We start from the raw sequence: 21,787 nt of genomic DNA on the forward strand, positions 1-21,787 counted from the left end.
AATTTTCCCACTAGTCTCCGGTATCTTCCTGGATCGGAATAAGGTTCCCCTTGATCAGGAAGGAACTTCACATTAGGATTCATAGGAGTGTCGTCTGGTTTGTAATCTATAAGACCTGTCTCCTCTAAAATATCAAGGGCATATTTTCTCTGAGAGATAGCAATGCCTGACTTTGATTGAGCCACCTCAATCCCAAGAAAGTAATGTAGAGGACCTAAGTCCTTAGTCTGAAAGTTTTGAAATAGGTGTTGTTTTAAGGCTTTGATACCTTCATAATCATCACCCATAATCATAATATCATCAACATAAACTACAAGATAGATATATTGATTTGATGATGAACATTTAAGAAAGACAGAATGATCTGATTCGCAACGGATCATCCCAAACTGCTGCAAAACTTTGCTAAATCGACCAAACCAAGCTCGAGGTGATTGTTTCAGGCCATATAAGGACTTTTGCAATTCACATACCATACTACATCCTCCCTGAGCAACAAACCCAAATGGTTGCTCCATATAAATATCTTCTTCTAAGTCACCATGCAAGAAAACATTCTTGATATCCAACTGAAATAAAGGCCAACGTTTCATGGCAGCCATTGCTATAAAGAGATGAACAGATGTCATCTTCACAACTGGTGAGAAGGTATCGTTGTAATCTTGACCATAGACCTGAGTATAACCTTTAGCCACTAATCGAGCCTTTAATCGATCAACTTGTCCATCTGGTCCCACTTTTACATTAAACACCCACTTGCAACCAACAACAGATTTTCCAGGAGAAGGTGGAACAAGCTCCCAAGTATGGTTGGATTCTAAGGCTACCATTTCATCAACCATGGCTTGTTTGCATCCTTGGTGAGATAATGCTTCATGAACTGTCTTAGGAATTGAGATAGATGACAGAGCAGAAACAAAAGCAAAGTAGGAAGGAGACAGTCAGTGATAACTCAAAAAGTTGTAAACAGAATGAGGATTAGCAGTTGACCTTTTACCTTTATGAAGAGCAATAGGTAAGTCATTAGAAGGCTCGGGTGGGACCACAATAGGAAAGGAGATTGGAACAGTAGCCGAATCACTAGAATCAGTAGCAATAGTCTTTGTAGCTGAATCACTAGAATCAATAGAAGATGTTTCTGGAGCTTCAACATGTCGACGCTCATAAATATTACCGTAACGGCGGAACTCAGGGTTACCTTGTACGTAATTGTGGAGAACTTTGAGTAGAGACAGGTGGCTCAAATATTGGGTGAAATAGAGGAATAAGTATCACCTGAAAATCGGTAACATCTGTTGTAGAACAAGATGTAGTGGGTGAAGCAAAGAATGGTGTATTCTCGAAGAAAGTAACATCTGCTGAAATATAAAAGCGATGTGTAGATGGAGAATAACACCGATAACCCTTTTGGGTTCTAGAATAGCCCAAAAACACGCATTTGACAGCTCGTGCAGACAATTTATCGCGAATAGGAGTGAGATCATGAACAAAACATGTAGAGCTGAACACACGAAGTGGGACTCTGTGCAAAGGGTCATTAGGAAATAAGAGTGAGTGTGGAATCTCATTATCCAATACTGAGGATGGCATACGGTTTATCAAATAACAAGCAGTGAGAATAGCATCACCCCAAAATTTAAAAGGTGCATGAGCATTAATCAATAAGGTTCGAGCTATATCAACTAAATGACGATGTTTTCTTTCAGCGACGCCATTTTATTGTGGTGTGTGGGGACAACTGGATTGATGCATGATACCAAGAAAAGCCATGAAAGAGTTGAATGGTGCAGAACAATATTCTTTTGCATTGTTACTCCGCAAAATTCGAATTCCTTTTCCAAATTGGTTCTTTATCTCTGAACAAAATGTCTGAAAGGCACTAAATAATTGTGAACGGTCCTTCAGTAAAGTGATCCAGGTGCATCTAGAAAAATCATCAATGAAAGTGACAAAATATCTATATCCCAAAGTAGACAGCACCCGAATAGGACCCCACACATCAGAATGAACAATATCAAAGGGAGACTTGGATCTTTTGTTAGGACTGCTTGGGAAAGATGCTCTAACATGTTTGCCAAGTTGACATGACTCACAATCCAATGACTTCAAATGTGAAAGTTGAGGAACCAACACCTTTAACTTATCTAAACTTGGATGACCCAAACGACGATGAATCATATCTGGAGATGCAAAAACACCACAAATAGTGGATGATTGACTATGAAGGTAATATAGACCCTATGATACAGATCTTGTTCCAATTGTCTTTCCTGTATTACAATCTTGTATACAGAAAGACTTGGAAGAAAATGTTATGGAACAATTGAGAGAGTCAGTAAGCTTACTGATTGATATCAAATTAAAAGGACAACCAGGTACAAATAACACATAATTCAATGGTAGAGATGGCAGAGGTGAGGCCTGACCAATACCAGTAACTTGTGCCTTAGAACCATTACCAAGGGTAATACTGCGAGGTATATTTGGAGGTGACAAGTTAGAGATAAGAGAGGGATTACCAACTACATGATCGGAAGCACCGGAATCTAAAATCCATGATCCGATGCAGTGAGAAAGACAAGCTATAGAATTACCAAAAAGAGCCAAAGTGGCCGGAGATAAAATCGGTTGGACAACCATCATACCACTAAACCAAAAACCTTTGAATGACGTCCAAAGACAAATCTCTAAAAAGTGGGACCCAAGTGTTGTTGATGGTCCCCAAACAACAAAGAACAACAAGGTGAGTCAGATGATGACAATAACGATGGAAAGGCGGCGCGTCGATTGACGTTTGATGGCAGAAAACAAATCGACGCCCTCTGATTCTAATTCCAGAGCGCGTGTCTATGTCGGTGGCTCCGACAACTGTCAACGGTGGTTGTGCTCTCACAGCTAACTTGAGACCAAACAAAAGAGAAAAAAAACTAGGGTTAGCCTTGTCGGCAGAACCTAAAGAAAAACCTTGCTCTAGATACCATTTTGAATATGAATATTTCTCATAATATTGAAAGGAATGAAAACCAACTATTTATATACTGATCTAAATAGGAATGCAATCCTATCATAACTCCAAATGATACTAACAGATCATACTATATTAAATATAATAAATATCAATATCTCAACAATCGTATTTCAACAAAAGCTAATCTTGACATTCGTAACATTCTTCCTCTAGAGGATTTGGGGAATTGTGTGTTGTGCGATAGTGAAGGGAAAATCATTTGTTCTTGTGCTGTGATATGTAAGGTGTGGACATCGATTATGCATTGGTTAGATTTTACATTTATCACTCTTCCGAATTTGTTCGTTCATGTGGAATGTTGGAGTAGTGAGGCGTCAGAAAAATTGCGATAAGGGTATTGGTTTATCTGGCATGCGACGAATTAGTTGATTTGGAAGTGCGTAATCAGATAATCTTCAAGAATACAGTTAAGGAGGAGGAATTTGGTGGAGGAAATTAAGGCTTTGTCTTGACAATAGACATTGGCTAGATTTAAGATTCCAACTTTTTGGGTTATGAGTGCTTTTGGAATCCTAAAGATTGCCTCCTAAGATGATATGGAGTGGTTATGTTGCTGCGTAGTGGTTTTTACTAGGCTTGTTATTGATTGGAGGGTTAGTTCACAGTGCCGGAGGGATGTGTTCTTGGAATAGGCAGCTTTCTGTTGTGCACCTTTTGATAGGGGGCTTCTGTTATGCATTGTGTGTCTGTTCCGTTTTATTTTTGGGGGTGGGGCAGTACTCAGCAGCAATGTGGTTTTGCCGCTCTAGATACTATAAGATTTATAAAGAATTTTGTAGTATGATGTTGCAGTGGTCTCGAGAGAAAATCTGTCATGGACACAACCACAAATTAATATTACTTAGGCACTCACACATGAAATGAAAAAAATTAAAGAAAAAAACATTATTCAATTGTATTCTCTTTTATTTTTCTTTTAGTTGTGTGTGTGCCGAAATAATATTTATTTGAGCTTGTGACCAAGCAAGTATATCTCGTATCAATAGTTAGGTTAAGGGAGGACTGGTTTTCGAGCGGAATGGTTTTGACTTTGAAATTTTTTATGCTTCAACCGTCAAACTAGACCTAATTCAATACATTGAGTCTAAATTCCCCAACAACAACTAAGTCTTATCCCATTAAGTGGAGTCGGCTATATGAATAAAACGGCGTCAAAATGTTCTATAAAAAATAACGTGTTTCGTTAACTCATTTATCTTTAGATCTTTCATACTAGTTTCTCTTAACATTCAAAGATTATGTCTTTCTCCAACTCTAGCAGTGGAGAACTAACACTAAACAAAATTGGTGATTTAGAATTTCCAGTAATAGTCTTACAAAATATTGCTGCAACAGGATTACCAGTTAAATTCAGCATATTAGAAAATATAACTAGTAATATCTTGTCAGGTACCGATCTTCCAAATGGTTGATGGTTGTTGATCATGAATCATGATACTCAACTAAGAGCTTGTTTGGCTATTTATATTATATAATATAAAGAAGTTTGCAATGGAACAATCAGAGGAGGCGTCATTTTTGGAATAAAGCTAATAAGCTGACCATTGCCATATATATTTATGGAGATACGATCATCACAACTCGATAGATAGCTTTACGTTGACTTGGGTACCACGTTAAATTTGCAAACTCATGTTCATGCCCAAAAGTAACAGCTTAATCTCCCAAATCCGAATCGAATTTTGCTCCCCACCCAGCACATTTTGCTCGCACCCTGCAGCCTTTCCAAATTTACCCTTGCGCAAGTTAACTAACGTAAGTTTAATACTATGCGTTAGTTAAGTTACGCCACGTGAATTAAGATGCGCAAGTGTAAAACTATGTGTTAGTTAACTAACGCATAGTCACGTATATTATAAAACACTACGTGAGTTAACTCACACACTACTGATATATCAGTACAACATTAAATGCTGTACTGATGTGCATTGAATGCAGTTTGGGTCCAAACCTTAATATGCTCGTAGTTGAACCTACTTACGCCAGTTTAACAACATTATGGGATAATACGACACAATCGATCAAAATTGCACTAAAACTTCGTTTTTTTCACAATCACATAATCACACATAACGATCCAAACGGTCCTAATTACACAAATTCGCCGGTAATGACCCGTAATCATTTAAACACACTTAATGACACGTAAACGATCTAAATTACACAAATTTGTCCATAAATTTATAAAATTACATAATCTCACATAAACGGTCAAACATTACACTATTAAACTTAAATAATGATTACACTTCAACGAATCGGACAAAAAGATACAAAATATTATTCTCAACCATTACCCTAAACATGAAATCAACGTCGCTATCATCTTTGAGAAGTTGTGGATAATACTCGGTCTTCCAGAAGTGCTCTTCCTTATCCTCCCCCAAGTCCAGGCCTGACACATTTACTATCACATCACATGTTCTATGATTTGAACCAATATGGATAAAGAAGTCATCAAGCTTTCCTTCAACTCGTCCAACTTGTCGGTGGGGTTTACAGTGAACCAAGCCCTCTTTTTCACATCTACATAACGAACTTCAAGTTTAACCGGATCTTTTGCATCTTCAGACATGTTTCACCTCTCAAACTTCACAAAAATATAATGAAAAACAAATATGAGATAAATGAGATAAAATAAATAGTTGAATAATTAGAGACAAAGTAAGTAATGCAAGCAATAATTGGTGTGACATAACCGGTCACCAAAAAAATAATTCATTTCATTTAATATATATAATATTAGTTACATATTGGCCACAAATATACAAATTACATAACCGGCCACCAAAAAATATGTCGGGGTGTAATACCACCAAAAAATAGGACGAACACTGACCGACCTATAACTGTCCTAACCTATAATAATCTATCTAAGAGGTCTAGTGACGTTCCTAAATTGTCGTCCTCTTCCATGTCTTCCGTCCATTCAAATTCTTGTTCCTTTTTTTTGCGGGGTGGGAGTATCATCACAAACAATTGGATTGTGCTCATTTGTTGGTTTCTTTGGAGGCTTAGGCTCCTTAGACATGAGTTCATTGAAAGTGTTTTGTCTATCCAAAGACGCAAAATGCCAATTCTCCGCCTCACCAATCTTGTTGTTCATCCACCCCTTACAACTCGGTGGTAACGGACAACCTTCCTTCAAAATCACATGAAGATAGTGGTCGGGAATTAAGCAAAGACACATGATGTTGGAATGTGGATTAAGTGGAGGAGCACTTCGGATTGGGAAATATGTCTCACATACACCACCCGTTTCGGGCAAAGTCAATAGAACAACGGGTTTTTTGTAGCAAGAAACAATAATGTGACCCATATCCGGAGTGGTCATCCACTTATCTTGAGGCGCAACACCAATTGTACGTTTAGGAGGGTATAAACCATTCAAGATTATGTTATAACGCTCCTCCGTGTCATATATCGGCATGTAGTCACTCTTATGATTTCTCAACTCTTGAATAAGTGCTTGACAAACCAATACATGATCTTCCTCATCCATCCCCAAGTGCCTAGCTATCACCCGGAATCCACAATGACCATCCCCTTTAACATTCACAATTTCTTCAACAAAAGGCCTCATGATATTTGGAATTTGTGAACTGTATGGGATATTCCAAAACGGTTTTGAAGTAGAGGATGAAGCTTGTGAGCGGGAGTAAGTGCCAAGGCGTGCATCTTTCCTCTTTGGAAGTGACCTCTTTGGTTGTGAATGTTGACTATCCGGATTTTGAGAATCAATGGTCTCCCACTTAGAGGGGATTTGACCCGTTGATGACACTTTGAGTGTAGTCCTCTTCCTTTTATGTGCTCCCTTGGTTACCACCTTTTTCAAAGGCGGAGACAAAAATGTGGTTTCCGGAAATGCAATTTGACGCATCATCTCTTTTATGTGGAGCTTCATATTGTAAGGGCTTTTCTTGAGAAGTTCTTGAATACCATTCCACTCCTCCATCACGAAAAAATCATCATCAATCTTCTCTCCTTGTACACACAACCTTTTCCAATGATGGTATATATCATCCAAGACAAGAGGCAATTTTTGCTTGCTCTTCATGGCAATAATACACGCACAAGGTAACCCGTAGGATGTCTTTTGAACACAACCTCAATCTTCCTCACCAAATCCGAATGTCTTGGAGAATTTCAATTCATCATAGACAACCTCAATCTCAATCTTTCTAGAAACATAACCCTCCAACTCTTTCATCATCTTGATCTTTTTGTATTTGTGCTCAAAGACCGTTTTGTTCCTCCCGAATCTACCTTGTATCTCACCAAATTGCACCGCCAACATCTTGTGAATTTCATCCCAACATGATGCCAAATCACCCACGCTGATCCTCAAATATTTTTTCAAAACTCCATGAGCGGATTCAACAATGTTGGTGGTTCTACACCCTAGATGCAAAACTTTATCTGTCCATGCCCTTTCAAATTTCTCCTTAAGGTTCACAACCGTTTCTTCGACATATTTAATGAATTCCGGAAATGGCATGCATACCTCTTTGAATTTCAATAAATTACTTGCATATGACTCCTCCGTAGGAGATTCAACCAACTCTCTCCAAGCATTCACCACTTTCTCAACAACATCGCTATTCTTCATCTTGTTCTTCTTCAATTCTTTCTTGTCAAGTTTTGCACCCATAAGAGGCTTTGGCACCACTTTACAATCCGTGATGCACTTAGACCTTACATTCTTCCCAATATGAAAATAACAAAGCATGGTGTATGTTTCAGGAAAAACTGTGCCAACGGCCTTCATCAAAGCACCATCCCTATCGGTGACAATCACCTTAGGCATGTTGTCTTTTGAGTACAAGAGACCTTTCAACATGGTAAGTGCCCAAGCAAAGTTATTCTCTAGTTCAAAATGAAGAAAGGCGAAACCAACGGAATACGTCATTTTTGTAGAGGTGCAACCAACTATCTCAAACAACGGCATTCGGTAGTTGTTGGTTTTGTATGTAGAGTCCATGACCAAAACGGTCGGAAAGGTGTTGAGCAATTTACTTGACTCTGGATGAGCAAAAAAGATGTCTTCAAGAGTGGTTTCCTCACTATTGCATCTTGTGTAATAGACGTACTTATGCTCCACCAACTTCGAAATCAAGAATTGCAACTCCGTCATGTCACCTCTTTCCCCCTTGCGCCATCTTGTTCGCACATTGTACACTTGCTTGATTGTTGTCACACTTTCGTTGTTGTTTTCCTTCAAATTGGTGAGAATATTCCTAGGCACCGTCAAGCTCTTTGTCATTTCGATAACTTTTTTCTTCTCCTCCGCACGAAGTCTACCCACAATTAGGTGTCCTTGTAACTTTCCCACCTCCAAGTCATGGTTGTGCATTCCACAAAGCATTGCAAGCCACCAATCATTTGTATCTTTATCAAAGAAACCTTTCAACCTAAACGGACAATTACATTTCCTTGAGCCAATGCCTTCAATGTTTGGTTTCTTCTTTGTCTTAGGTGGCTTGTATACCCCACTCCTTTCACATTGCATCGTCAAGTACGACCTTTTTATAACGGATTTATCTATACAAACACCAAATCCGGCCTTTACCCCTTGTCTGCGAACCCAAGTAAGTAACTCTTCTCGCTTTCTCCATCTTGCATTTGTTGTAAAAAATGAGGCGGTGTCACGAGCTTCACAAATAACACCGGTAGGTACCGGTTTAGGTTCTTCAATTTTACCAATTCGAGCTTGAATTGGAATTTGGACTTTAAATGGTTTCAAATTAAAGTTTGGTTTGACATCGCCGGAACCTACGCCAGAACCTTCACCGGAACCTTCTTTTTTGGCCGGTTTCGGTTCAACGTCATCATCCGCGACTTTGTCAACCATCTCCATATATATATATATATATATATATATATATATATATATATATTGAATACAAAAATTTACAAAGGAAGAATAAATAAATTACTTGCGGAACAAGCTAACCAAGAACAAAAGTGGCGCTAAAAATTCAAAAAACATGACTGCACAGTGGCGTGACTTAAGTCACGCATGGCTTTAACACTTGCGCCAGTTAAGTCGCGCAGCAAGTTAACTTGCGCAAGTTAACTTGGGTACCTAGCCCTAGTGCCTACAAAACCAGACGAACCAAGCTCAAAAACCAGCAAAATAAGATGAGTTTAGATGGTACAGTACCTGATATTTGATGCTTGATGAGCGTAGAAACTTGCTTCCTGACGATTTGCAATGATTTGGGATGATGATTTTGACCTAAAAAATCGCACTTTTTGGGGTTTTGAAGGTGGAGGGAAAGAAAATGGTGGTTGGAGTTCGGACTGATGGGTTTTGTTCGAAAACAGGAACATTGCGTGAGTTAACTTACGCAGCGTGAGTTAACTTGCGTTGCGTTAGTTAACTTGCGCAGCGTGAGTTAACATGCGCAAGGGTAATTTTGGCATGGCTGCAGGGTGCGAGCAAAATGTGCTGGGTTTTTGCCAAATAAGTGATGGATCGCTTGAACATGGGCTCTAGTTTTAGAGTAACTTACAAATTGAAGGAAATTGTACCCTATACCCCAACACATGTACTTTCACCCCTACATATTTTCAAAAATTCCAATTTTATCCTGTTTATCATTAACCTATTACACATTAATTTCCCACCCTTACTTTTAACATTTGCCATGAGTTCACCCCACATTAATTTCTCACCCTCAATTTTTCCTCCTATAATACATTATCTTTCTGAAATTTTTCCAGAACCTCCTATATTATGTGTCCAATATTTTTTCGGAAAGCTTTGCATATCCTTGACACACATGTACACAAGAGCTAATATTTGTAAGTATGCAATTTTGTTGTTCAAGAATTAATAATATTTAAAACCATTCCTCTTCTAACAAAACAACTACACAATAGCTTATACACAGTAACAAATTAACAAATATCAATTCTTAAAGAATATAATTAGAACAACAATAATTCCCAATTTGGGTATCAATTTTAATGGTGCAGTAATTCCCATCACAATTTCTTTTTATTTAAAAAGTTTGAGAATAAAAAAAAAAAAGAACTTAAGAAAAAAGTGGCTGCACTGAAGAAACAATTCTGAGAAGCATCAATCGGAACGATTCCGAGAACAATGATTCAGAGATAAATTTAGGTAATTAGAACACGATTTTGTGAACGATTCTGATAAGCCACTAACCTAGAAAACCTTGTAAACCTAGAAAACCTCAATCAATAATTCTGGTAAATGATTAAGAGAACAAACACATGAACAAATTAAGAGAAAGAACACAACGATTAAGAGAACACATGAACGAAGGCTTATTGTTTGTTGGGAGAAGAAGCACCAAAGTGTTTTTACAGGAAAGGTAGGTGGGGTGAACTTTTATCGTTTTTTCTTGGAATCGTTGTTTCCAGCAGCCACGTTTTTTTTTCATAAAAAGGTGGGGTGAAAAGTGAAATGGTGATTGTGTTTTATTTTAAATGAAGGGTAAATTTGGTAGTTTATGTCAAATGTTGGGGTGAAGGTATAAATGTAGGGGTGTGGGGTATAACTTCCCAAATTGAAGTGATTAGCATTAATCTTACAAAAAAAAGTCATTAGCAATCATTTTTTTTTTCTTTTGGTCAAGTAGCCTAGTGACTAGAATTCACCTTTTTCAAGGGGAATAAATGGGGTGTCTAGGGTTCGAACCCCGACCCCTGCATATAACAATTCATGTCCCTGCCAACTGAACTAGACTCACGGGGACTCATTAGGAATCATTTTAATTAAGCTTTTTTACATTATAAAAAACATGATAGATTAGCTAATCATTTTAATTTTTGTATTTGGTTTTCATTTGTGGTGGTCAAATCCCTTGGCTTGTTTGGGAATTGGCTAATCTTTCAGACTTTGTGTATTTTTAACTTTGGGGGGTCTTCTTGGTACACCTTGTACTTTGAAGATCCCTTGGTTTATTAATATATAAGCTTCATTTTTGATTGTTCAAAAAAAAAACATGATAGATTGAAAGAAAATATTTTTGAATTAGTGGAGAATTAAAAAAATTATAACATAGTTTATCATCTCTAATATTTTTTGGATTAAAACTTTTTTCATTATACAAAAATATACATAAATAGAACGTTATGTTAGAAAATTATTTTCTAACATAAATTTGCTTAAATTTTGTTAAAAAAAGAGATATAAGTAATGCTCAAAGTATAGGATACTACTCTAAATCAAAGATCGGTGTTACGAGACTCTTTTCAATACAATTATAAAAACAATTAATTCAAAATAGATAGCAATCTTATCGACAATACTCTCAAAATGAACTATCTAACTTATTCCTAATCTATCTATATATAAAAGTTGTCCCAAGCCAATTTTGAAGCCCTAATTTTTCCAAAACCCTAATGGCTACAATTACTGTTTTACCCTAACTAAATCGTTAATCTATTTATCTATAAAAGTTAACCTGAAAGCTTATTTTAGCCCTAATTTTAACCTAAACCCTAATGCTTAAATTTACTGTTTTAACCCTAATTCTTAATTCCAATTTGTTTAACCCTATTAACCCTAATTTTTCCAAACCCCTAATGGGTACAATTACTGTTTTACCCTAACTAAATCGTTAATCTATTAATCTATAAAAGTTAACCCGAAAGCTTATCTATCTATATATAAAAGTTGTCCCAAGCCAATTTTGAAGCCCTAATTTTTCCAAAACCCTAATGACTACAATTACTGTTTTACCCTAACTAAATCGTTAATCTATTTATCTATAAAAGTTAACCCGAAAGCTTATTTTAGCCCTAATTTTAACCTAAACCCTAATGCTTAAATTTACTGTTTTAACCCTAATGCTTAATTCCAATTTGTTTAACCCTATTAACCCTAATTTTTCCAAAACCCTAATGGGTACAATTACTGTTTTACCCTAACTAAATCGTTAATCTATTTATCTATAAAAGTTAACCCGAAAGCTTATCTATCTATATATAAAAGTTGTCCCAAGCCAATATTGAAGCCCTAATTTTTCCAAAACCCTAATGGCTACAATTCCTGTTTTACCCTAACTAAATCGTTAATCTATTTATCTATAAAAGTTAACCCGAAAGCTTATCTATCTATATATAAAAGTTGTCCCAAGCCAATTTTGAAGCCCTAATTTTTCCAAAACCCTAATGGCTACAATTTCTGTTTTACGTACCCTAACTATGAGAATGATGCTTGATTATATTTTGCTTTCTTTAGTCTTTAGATATACATTGATGAATAATTTGGAGGCTTATTACTTATCATGTTTTTTGGTTCCTGTAGGAATTTTGGAAGTTGTTTTGATGTATTTTACTTTTTCACATGCCCTGAGTTTTTCATGTCTCGATAGAGAAAAGATATATGATAATAGAGTATGTTGTTTTTACCCTGACATATCACAACCAAAACCTGGCATAATGTGGTCAACTAAAGCTATATTTGATGAGATGCTCTACATGTTTTCTTTAATCTTATTGTTTTTGACATGTTTTCTTATCCAAAAAAGGGGAAGTCAAGTCATGATAGTTTGGTCATTTTGCCTTTGATTTAGCCTGTCTTCGAGTTGGAGTTGTTCTGTCTGAGTAGTGTGTTGTAGTTTTTGCAGTGTTGATATATGCATACTGTTTCAGGATTTTGGTTGCTGTATTGTATCTTCAGTGGGGAGTTGATGTATCAATCAAGAGAGACGTAGCTAGCAGACTATCCATATCACTGTTTTTCAGCTTGCCGAATTCATTTAGACTGTTGTATTTTGTGAGAGGTGCCTTATAACTGTGCAACTCATGCTTCTCTGTGGCAGAAGTTGCCTCTGTATAGTTTGCTGAGTATAAGTGATCAAGTTTCTTTCAATTGAGGCAAATAATGTGTCTTGATGAATTTTTTTTAGTGGCTTTGGTGTTATAACACTCTTTTTCCCACATTGTAATGGTGTAAGTCCGTGACCAACTTATTGGTGTTGAATACTTATGTAAACTATAGTTATAGTTATGCTGAAATATTCTAATACATTAATTTTACTAACTATATAAAGAACAACCATCAATTCTCCTAAAAAAGTCATATTGTTTTAAGCCAAGAGCACTCCCACGTGATTTTTTATAGTGAAGTGATGTCATCTTGGATCAGTGGCTTTCACATTCTTATAAGGGTTCTATTGTTGTCTGATGTATCAAATTATTTATTTTTTAACAGCAAGTGAAGTATCAATTTATTTCCAAGTTTTCAAAAACTACAGGTTTTGCATATTAGGTATGTTCCTAATCAATTGGCACACTTTTAGTAAAATTGAAAGAGAATAAAGAGTAAAATACAATTGTAGTCCACTGAAGTGTGTTTATGTCACATTACTAATTCAATCTTAAAAATCATAAATCACTGATATTGAACAATGCATTAATAAGCTTCCTAGACACACTTTTGCGACAAGCTATTGGTTTTTTTTTTTTTTTTGAAACAACAAAATAAGCTATTGGATGTATAGAGAGTGAACTGAATTGGATCACAGAGGAAACAATCAAACATGTGGAGGACATTAATATGATTAAGTTGTGATCAAGTTGTCTAAAAAATATCAAGTAGTGATCACGTTCCTATTACCCCATCCAGCAAAAACTTATAACTTAGACTACTTTTGTAAGATAAAATCTTATATTAGTGTAAAGTTGTGATAAATTTATTTTGTTTCATGTCATTATATTCGATTGTCTTATTGCGAATATAATATAAATGTCATACATGTTAGTCGCAACTAGCAATTTAAAAATCATTTGTTCAAAAATAATCTTCATCTATATCAGACCCGTGCGATAGCACGGGTGAAAAGTCTAGTCCTAGTTAACATTCCTAATAGCACTGCCAACCCTAATTCTACTGTTTTTGGGCGCCAATCATTCCTGGCCATTGGATCACTATCATTGATCAGATCTTAATGTTGGTTTTCAAAGCCTTAATAATAACACACCACTCAATGTTGACTTTCTGATAGATAACACACCACTCACGCGCCTAGGAAAATTGATGTTATTATCACACCTCTCCATTATCTGTTCAATACCGATGCAAACTCTACAGAGCCCCATGCTTCCCTCTTCTTCTCCCTCTGTCACATTTTGATTAAACAATCACTCCATGCCTTTTCTCCCGCTCTCTCACTTTTCTCTTTTCCCTAATTTCTCTTTCCCTTTTGTTCAGATGGGTTTTTCAGATCGCAGCCACACCACCACTTCCGACCAAACCTACATCGCAACCACCGTCCATCCCTGCCACCAGATTCTTGCGGACCTCCATAGTATCACCACCATCACCCTAGCAGCACTAACTCCGGTCTTTTAATCTCCTCCGCAGCCGTCTTGATTTCGACCCAACACTTCCTTCTTTGATCAAATCAGAACCTCTGCTTTCTATCTCATTTTCGCTCTTCTCTCTCAATCGCTGCTTTCACTACTTTTCTTCATCCTCATCGCCTCCAATTTCGGCCCCCTCACCGGAAATCACCGCTGTCAACCTTGCTGCCGTCTCTCCCTTATTCACCTCTAGGGTTCGACATTTCTTCATTTCTCAAGGTAAGGAATTCTTTAATTTTAATGCTTTTATAAATGACAAAACTTATGAAATCTGTTTAAATTTGGTTTATTAATATTGATTTAACTATCATCTTTTCTATGCCATCATTTTCCAACTTCGCTGGCTTTGAACTCGGTGGCTGATCCATAACTCAATGTCAGAGTGGCGACCCATTTCGGCGACGATTCGATTTCGACTGTTAAGGTAATGCTTAGAATGCTTCAATTATGGTATTTTATGGTTTGTTGTGAAATTGAGAGTGGCTGAATCATTTGTTTTTTTATCGGTTTGTTGATTTTACAGTTTATGAATTTTCAAATTAGGGGTTAAGATAAGAGTAATAGCATTTGTTTAATTTGATTTGATTCTGTTTTTTAAACAATCTTCGTAAGAATGGCATTTCTGCATTACTTTTGGTTACTAAACATATATGATATTAAATATGTCATTCTTTCATTGACAGATCAAAGTGATGATGCTTTTTTTTTGTGTTATCATCACACCTCTCCATTATTTGTTCAATACCGATGCAAACTATACAGAGCCCCATGCTTCCCTCTTCTTCTCCCTCTGTCACTTTTGATTAAACATTTTCAAATGAGAAATATTGCTTTCCTACCATGGTTTGACGGGTATGAGTCTCCCATCTTTTGTTATTGTAATTTATGTATTGTATATCTTCTTGATGTTGTTTTTTTGGTTTTTTCTTACCAGCACCTTCGATACAAGGTTCGCTTCATCCATTTCTTCTTCGCATTGCACTTTTCCGATTTGATTGCCAACGAAGTCTTCGTGGAATCTTGATGTTTTCGGTATTGCGTTGTTCTTTTTTTTTAGGATTTTAATTTCTGAATAACTTTCTAGAGTAAATTGGTGATATTCAATTGGAATTCGGTGAAATTGTAAGTATCGGAGTGTGAGGATTGGAGTACGATGGTTCAGATTGAATACTTTGCATCAGTTTTAGGTACTCCCTCTCTCACTATTTTTCTCTAATTTCTATCAATTTGTTAAGGTTTAGAAATCTCTACCACCACTTTATCTTTGCAAAACATTTTTCTTTTTCTCTCAATTCAATCTTCAATACCTCTTCTATTAGGTCAGAATTTATATTACTCGATGGTTCTATCAAAATGGATTCTACGTTAGAGCTTTCCTTTGGTCACTTGGCAAAGGAAAATTGACCCTTTGTTCTTTGTTAGTTCAATTCTGAATGAACTAACAAAGATAAATTCTGAAGAGCTTATGTTTATTTACCCCATATCTAACTAAATTCCCACAATTTCGACACAAAAATTAAGTGTGCAGTTTTGAAATTTGCAGTCATTTAATTGACATCTAATTTATAGGAATGAATATGAAGTGTTTTTGTTTCTCTTGCAAAAATTTCATACTATACTGATACATCTGCTAATGGTTACTTTGGAAAAGTTTTGTAATTTTTTTGTCATTCTATAACATGATATACTTAATTACAATGAGTTTTACTTCTCTATTTAAGAACTTGGGCATCTTCATTGTTGCTTACTTGCTTTGGTATAGATTTATTGAGACATACATGCCTGGAGATGATTGATTAAATTCATCTGGTCAAATTGGATTTGTGATATGTCACAACTCATTGTGTGATTAGTTTTAAACTATCTATACATGTTGTGATTAGTTTTAAAGAATGCTATAGTAGACATTAAGTTATAATAGTTTAATCTTTGTTTGTTTATCATCTTCTACAAGTTTCATATATGGAACTAATATAAAGTGATGATGTAGAACCTTGAACGAAGGATGACTGCTATGGAAATATGATAATGTTCCTGCCTGGTATGAGTTAATAAGAAACTAAGACTTCATTCCATATATCATATTTCACTTAAAGGAAGAATGAAGTCAGTGGGAAATAAATAGGATTTTGAAACTTCTTATGAAAACTTTTTGTGCCTGATTATTGTTTTTGATGTGTCAATATATATATATATATATATATATATATATATATATATATATATATATATATATAGAACTTCATTCAGTTTTTGATAGTAGGAAATAGCTCAAATCAGATGATAAAATAAGCACGCTGGAAATTATGTTGAGAATAGTATTTATTAGTGTTGTTTTCACATGTATACATATTACCTCTTTCTTAAATGTTGATCAGATGGTCATTTACATGGTTTAATAGGATTTGTGAAACTTCTTATGAAGACACTGTTTTTTTTTTTTGTTATTGTTCAGATTTATGGACCAAGCTTTTTATGTGAAAGGCATCATGCAACATTAAATTCTGGATTTGTGATGATCAATCCATTAGGCAACCATCAGACAAAGGTTTTATTTTATACAAGCTTTGACATTGTTTCTTTTTTGTTCAATTTCTGATTTTTGGATTTTCTATTTGAAGATTTTGATATATGTAATATAGTACAATACACATTACTTGAACATGCAAATTTGGTAATCATTTGAACAGCGGTTGAGAAAGTTTCTTTCCTAATTACTTGAACGTGAATTGTGGTTTGATTAGCAAATCAAAGGAATAAAAAAAAGGCAGGTTGTATGTCATTTTCTTTCCACATTTAAAATTTCAATATTTGTTGGAGACTAACAAGTGTCCGTATACCCATGTTTTTGCATTGTCTTTTCATGTTAATGTAGACTGCTACAAATTGTGTTGTGCTGAAACATATGCTAATGTTAAAATAAGCAAGAGAAAAATATTTTACGGTACTGTTTTTTTTTTATATTAAGATTTTATTCTACTATGATTTGGTTCTAAAAATTAATGTATGCTATGCGATCTGGTGGTAAAACTTTTTTGTTTAACTTATAAACAGAGAAAAGCAAAGTTATCGGCATGCTCTGCAAGAGAGTTTCAGTTGTAAATTGCTTATGCTACATATGTAACATTACGGATTCAAATGAAATTGAAACTTCCTAATTGATGGTCGAATAGAATAATGGTAAGTTATACTTCAAGGATGATTGACATGGCATGACTTGAGTGAGTACTATAAGATGACTCAAAGTTACCAACAACTAATTGACTGCATTTGATGACTGATGTAACTTCTGGAATTCTGGTATGCATTTAGTTTCAAGTATTTTTTTTAAATTGTAAATCGTCATATGTTCTAACACTTGCTTTTAATTCATATGAAAATATACTTAGACTTGGTTTGGATTTTGTCGAACTGCTCTGTTAAATAATGAGACCTAACTGATTTTGGTGGATTCCTTTGGCTATAGCTGGAAATGTGTATTGAATTCTCCATGATTCAAAGATGACTTGCACAATTTTTGGAGTGTGGGCTAATTTTTGCAAAGTATGAAGGTTCTTTGAAGGATTGTCTATCATGTTTGGAAGCATCTAATAACAATGTCATACATGTGAGGACTGCCCCACAATTTGGTCTGTGAACTAGATAGTCACACCCATAGGAAATGGAGTATTCAACCTCTTTTTTAGACAGAACAATATTTTAAGAGAGACTATTGTGTATGTGGATTGGTGGGTACTGTTGGTTGGCATGTTTGGGTTTAGGTGCTGCAGCAGTTTCAGCGGCTGTGGTGGCTGCCTTTTGCTATGCCTCCATGTCCTTTCTGTTATAGTGTTGGCTGTGATGGAGGAGTATTCGTGGGTTTGCTATTGTTTTGATGACTATATAGTTGTTTTCATGTTTGGCTTTTTGTTCTCATTTATACCTCAACATCATGTTATTTTGGCTTTGGCTGGGTTGCTGTTTTGCTTGGATTTTTTGGCAGCTTTTTCTTTGGGGTGTTGGGGGGTTTGTTTGCTGTTGTCCGGTGATCCGCCTATATACTGCACCTTATTTGTATTTTGCCTTATTGACTTTATCCGCAATTGTTTTTTGTGTCTTGCCACCGAAATTGCAACTATGTCTTTTTTTTTTTTTTTGTTTACAATATAATAATTTTATTTAATGTTAAGTTTAAACAATTTTTCTTATTGTAGAAATATTAAAATCATAGTGTTTAAAGAAATTTTTCTAAATTGGTAGACATGAGAAATTATTATAAATATATTAGCTTCTCCATTGTTTATGACCCGGGCGGTAGCACGGGTAAAAGTTCTAGTAGAAGGTAAATACTAAGGAAATGCCACATATTAGTTTATGATTTTTACCTTTATCATTCTTTTATCATATTTAATCAAGGAAATAATACTTGTTAAAGATTTAGGTCGAGCATTCCCAAAACAAATAATAGAGCGAAGCACAACACATAAGCAACAAATATATGAGATAACGTTAACGTTAATGATTTCCATTTGATCAGAACTGAAATTACAATCCATGAACTGAGTTTTGTCTTTTCTCCAACAAATCTAATTAAGAAAAAAACATCATTATATTAAATAGGAGAAAAGTATGCCAAATAAAATATGCAATTAATGATAGAACGAGATAAATAACCTGGGATCCCATCAATATCGATTCAATTATGAAACATATTCGATGGATGAGTGGTTGATTGAAAGTGTAACACTCATTTTTTTTATGTTTTTGAGAGAGAGAGAGAGAGCTTATGAGAGAAATTTCTTGTTGCGTATATACTTGACGCCATCACCTAATTTTAAGCCCGTTATAAATTTGTGGTTTAGTTCACTTTTTTAGGGGTCCACGACTATGTGATTAAGAAGGGAAAAAGTAGTAGGGTTTAGGGATTGATCTGTCCGGTGAGGATGGGTGAGAGGCAACAATGGAGGAATGTGCTCCAATACAGTGACGATGAGTCTTCGCGGTGGGAAGAAAGCTGCATGCAAGCACGTTAGCACTCCAACGCTCAAGTCAGTAATGGAACTGAGAAAGAGTGTGTAGAAAGTGTTGTAAAAAGTGAATCATACCTTGAGGGTGAAGTTAAGTCACCCTTATATTTGTGCGCGTGAGAATAACCCTCTCCGGGTTTTGTGGTGTGTGATTATGGAGCAGTTAAAGGACACGTGTAGGGTGATCCTCGCACAGAGGCGTGCTCGGATGCAGTGCGGTGTACTGATGTTGGCACGCTCCTTCTGGCGTTGAGCCTTAAGGTGGTGAATGTTTAGTCAATATGTCTTCATGGGATTGGCCTTTTGGTCAGTCTAGAATAGGGATAAAATGTAGAAGACTTAGTAGGATTTAAATACATAGATAAAAGAAAATAAAAAAGATAAAGAGCTTTGCAGGAATTTAATTGTCCTTCCTAATGCGAGATTAGGTTGTTGGGATTCAGAATTATAAAAGCGATTAAAGAATCCTTGAATCCCCTCTTCTTTCTTTGTTGGAATTAATACGTTTAATTATTAGTTTATGACATGTCTTTGATTTAAGAAAGTAGGATATAATTAAAAAATAAGCAATTTACTCGTATTGCAATTTTTGTCCCTTTTTGGAGCGTTCTTCCGGCTTAAAATGCCTTGGAACTTGGGATGAATTTTCCCTAACTCGTATTGTCTTCAAAATGCTTCTAAGAACCATTGATCTTCATTCTCCAAATCTTCGATCCTTCATGCGATGTCTTGTTTTGCCGACTTATATGATTTCTCACTAAAAGGAATCAAAACATCTATGGAGTTGCATGATTTAAGATAAAAGTGAATTACGACGACTTGAATGAAAATAATACAAAATGTTCCTCAAACCATTTACAACTCCTCTAAATGGCCTCTTATTTTCCTTCAAATACTAAGAAAATAGCTAAAAGCATAGCAAAAAATAACGTTATTTGATGCTCTGTCATCAACAACCTTCTTAAAGTTACCAACCTTGTGACAAATGAAGTACATATACTTTGATTTATTACACCCCTTTGACCTTGACTTATGCCTAAACTTTCCCTTTTGTCTTAAAGAATTCATGCCATGACCAATATCATTAACTTTCATATTATTGAACTTGGTTAACTCCATGGTTCTCTAAGCCGCTTCAACCTCTTACAATGTGTAGTATGGCCATTCCTTCTATAAAATATAGTATCCTTAAAATGCTCAAATGATCAAGGTAAATGACATAGAAAAAGACAACATTATCCTCATTATCAATCTTCACTTATATCTTTTCCAAAAAATCAAGTATCTTGTTAAATTCTATCAATTGCTCTATAATTGGTTAGATTCCACAATCTTAAATAAGTAGAATCGTTGCTTCAAAAAAATTATGAGCCAATGAGTTGGTCATATACAATGACTCTGATACAAAATTAGCAAGTGTACTAACTCATTATCAACATCTACTCAAGAATGTCATTATTATTATGGATGTTTGTAAAATGGGGGTTGCACTGAGGCAATTGGTTTGGATTGCAAATATAAATAAAATGGTTAAGGTAAAATTGGTTTTAGAAATAATATGCAGAAATGACTAGGTCAATCGATTCATCTGTTCATCACTCATTAGCAACTTGTTTCTTAAGTTTAAGAACGCTATAAAGTTTAAGACAAATTAACAAAATAGTTTAGGTCAATCCCTTGATCCTAAGCCCTCTTTTCTGATTATAATTCCCTAATCCCTTAGGTAAACCTATAATCATCAAAGGTTTTAAGTCTGTTAATTCAATTATCACAACCTAACAACGCTCCATCCCTAGATTGTCCGTTAGATTGAACAGTATAGATATTTCCAAGTTACACGCTAGTGTCAATAGTCATATAAACTCTTGAATCAATTATATTGGGTCAGAATCATAAAAGCATTAAGAACGATTTATACTGAATAAACCAGAATGACATTCATAAAGATTAAGAGGTACAAGTTACATAAACATGAGCTAGAAAAGAATCATCTCTTGACCTAATCATAAAGGATCTAGCTACTCATGACTAAAGCACAAATAACTAATGTAAACGAAGGATTTATTACATGAAATTGGTAACCGGATATGAGTTTTGATGGTCTCTCACCTTCTCTCCAGATCTCCAGCTCCAAAAGTCAGTTTCTTTCTCCAAAATTTCGAACCCCTGGCTCAAAGTGTAGCTTGGATTTTATTAAGAAAAAATCTGATTCGCAAAAATCATAGTACGATGGCCTCATTAACTGCATGTCTCCATCAGACGCTCCACCAAATCGTAGTACGATTCTTGGAGATCGTACTACGATGTTTCCAGTAACAAAAGTTCCTCCAGGACGTTCAAAATCATAGTACGATGATTACTTTGCTTGTCCAGTTGAAATACGCTTTCTGTAGCTCATAACTCATGCATA

General features: G+C 35.4%; 1 protein-coding gene, 1 long non-coding RNA gene and 1 pseudogene across 9 annotated transcripts; 1 reads left to right on the plus strand and 2 right to left on the minus strand.

The window, feature by feature from the left end:
* Positions 1-5,957: 5,957 nt before the first annotated feature.
* LOC146917082 (uncharacterized) lies at positions 5,958-7,085 on the minus strand. The gene has a single exon (XM_085721817.1). The coding sequence runs from the start codon at positions 7,083-7,085 to the stop codon at positions 5,958-5,960; it is 1,128 nt and encodes a 375-aa protein (XP_085577943.1).
* Positions 7,086-7,136: 51 nt separating this feature from the next.
* Positions 7,137-8,881, minus strand: LOC146917083 (PKS-NRPS hybrid synthetase cheA-like; annotated as a pseudogene).
* Positions 8,882-14,018: 5,137 nt separating this feature from the next.
* On the plus strand, positions 14,019-18,498 carry LOC146917084 (uncharacterized). 8 transcript variants are annotated; one of them, XR_015015459.1, is made up of 8 exons: positions 14,019-14,795; positions 15,055-15,223; positions 15,306-15,320; positions 15,429-15,558; positions 16,362-16,412; positions 17,062-17,315; positions 17,426-17,671; positions 17,838-18,498. It is a non-coding gene; the product is annotated as an uncharacterized LOC146917084 (long non-coding RNA). The 8 variants fall into 8 exon arrangements; XR_015015457.1 differs by lacking the exon at positions 17,062-17,315 and adding an exon at positions 16,827-16,919 and having other exon boundaries at positions 14,020-14,795; XR_015015456.1 differs by having other exon boundaries at positions 15,429-16,412.
* The last annotated feature ends 3,289 nt before the right edge of the window (positions 18,499-21,787 follow it).

This window comes from Medicago sativa, chromosome 6, assembly GCF_051527215.1.
Source record: "Medicago sativa cultivar Bolivia chromosome 6, Bolivia_mono, whole genome shotgun sequence".
Taxonomy (NCBI): domain Eukaryota; kingdom Viridiplantae; phylum Streptophyta; class Magnoliopsida; order Fabales; family Fabaceae; genus Medicago; species Medicago sativa.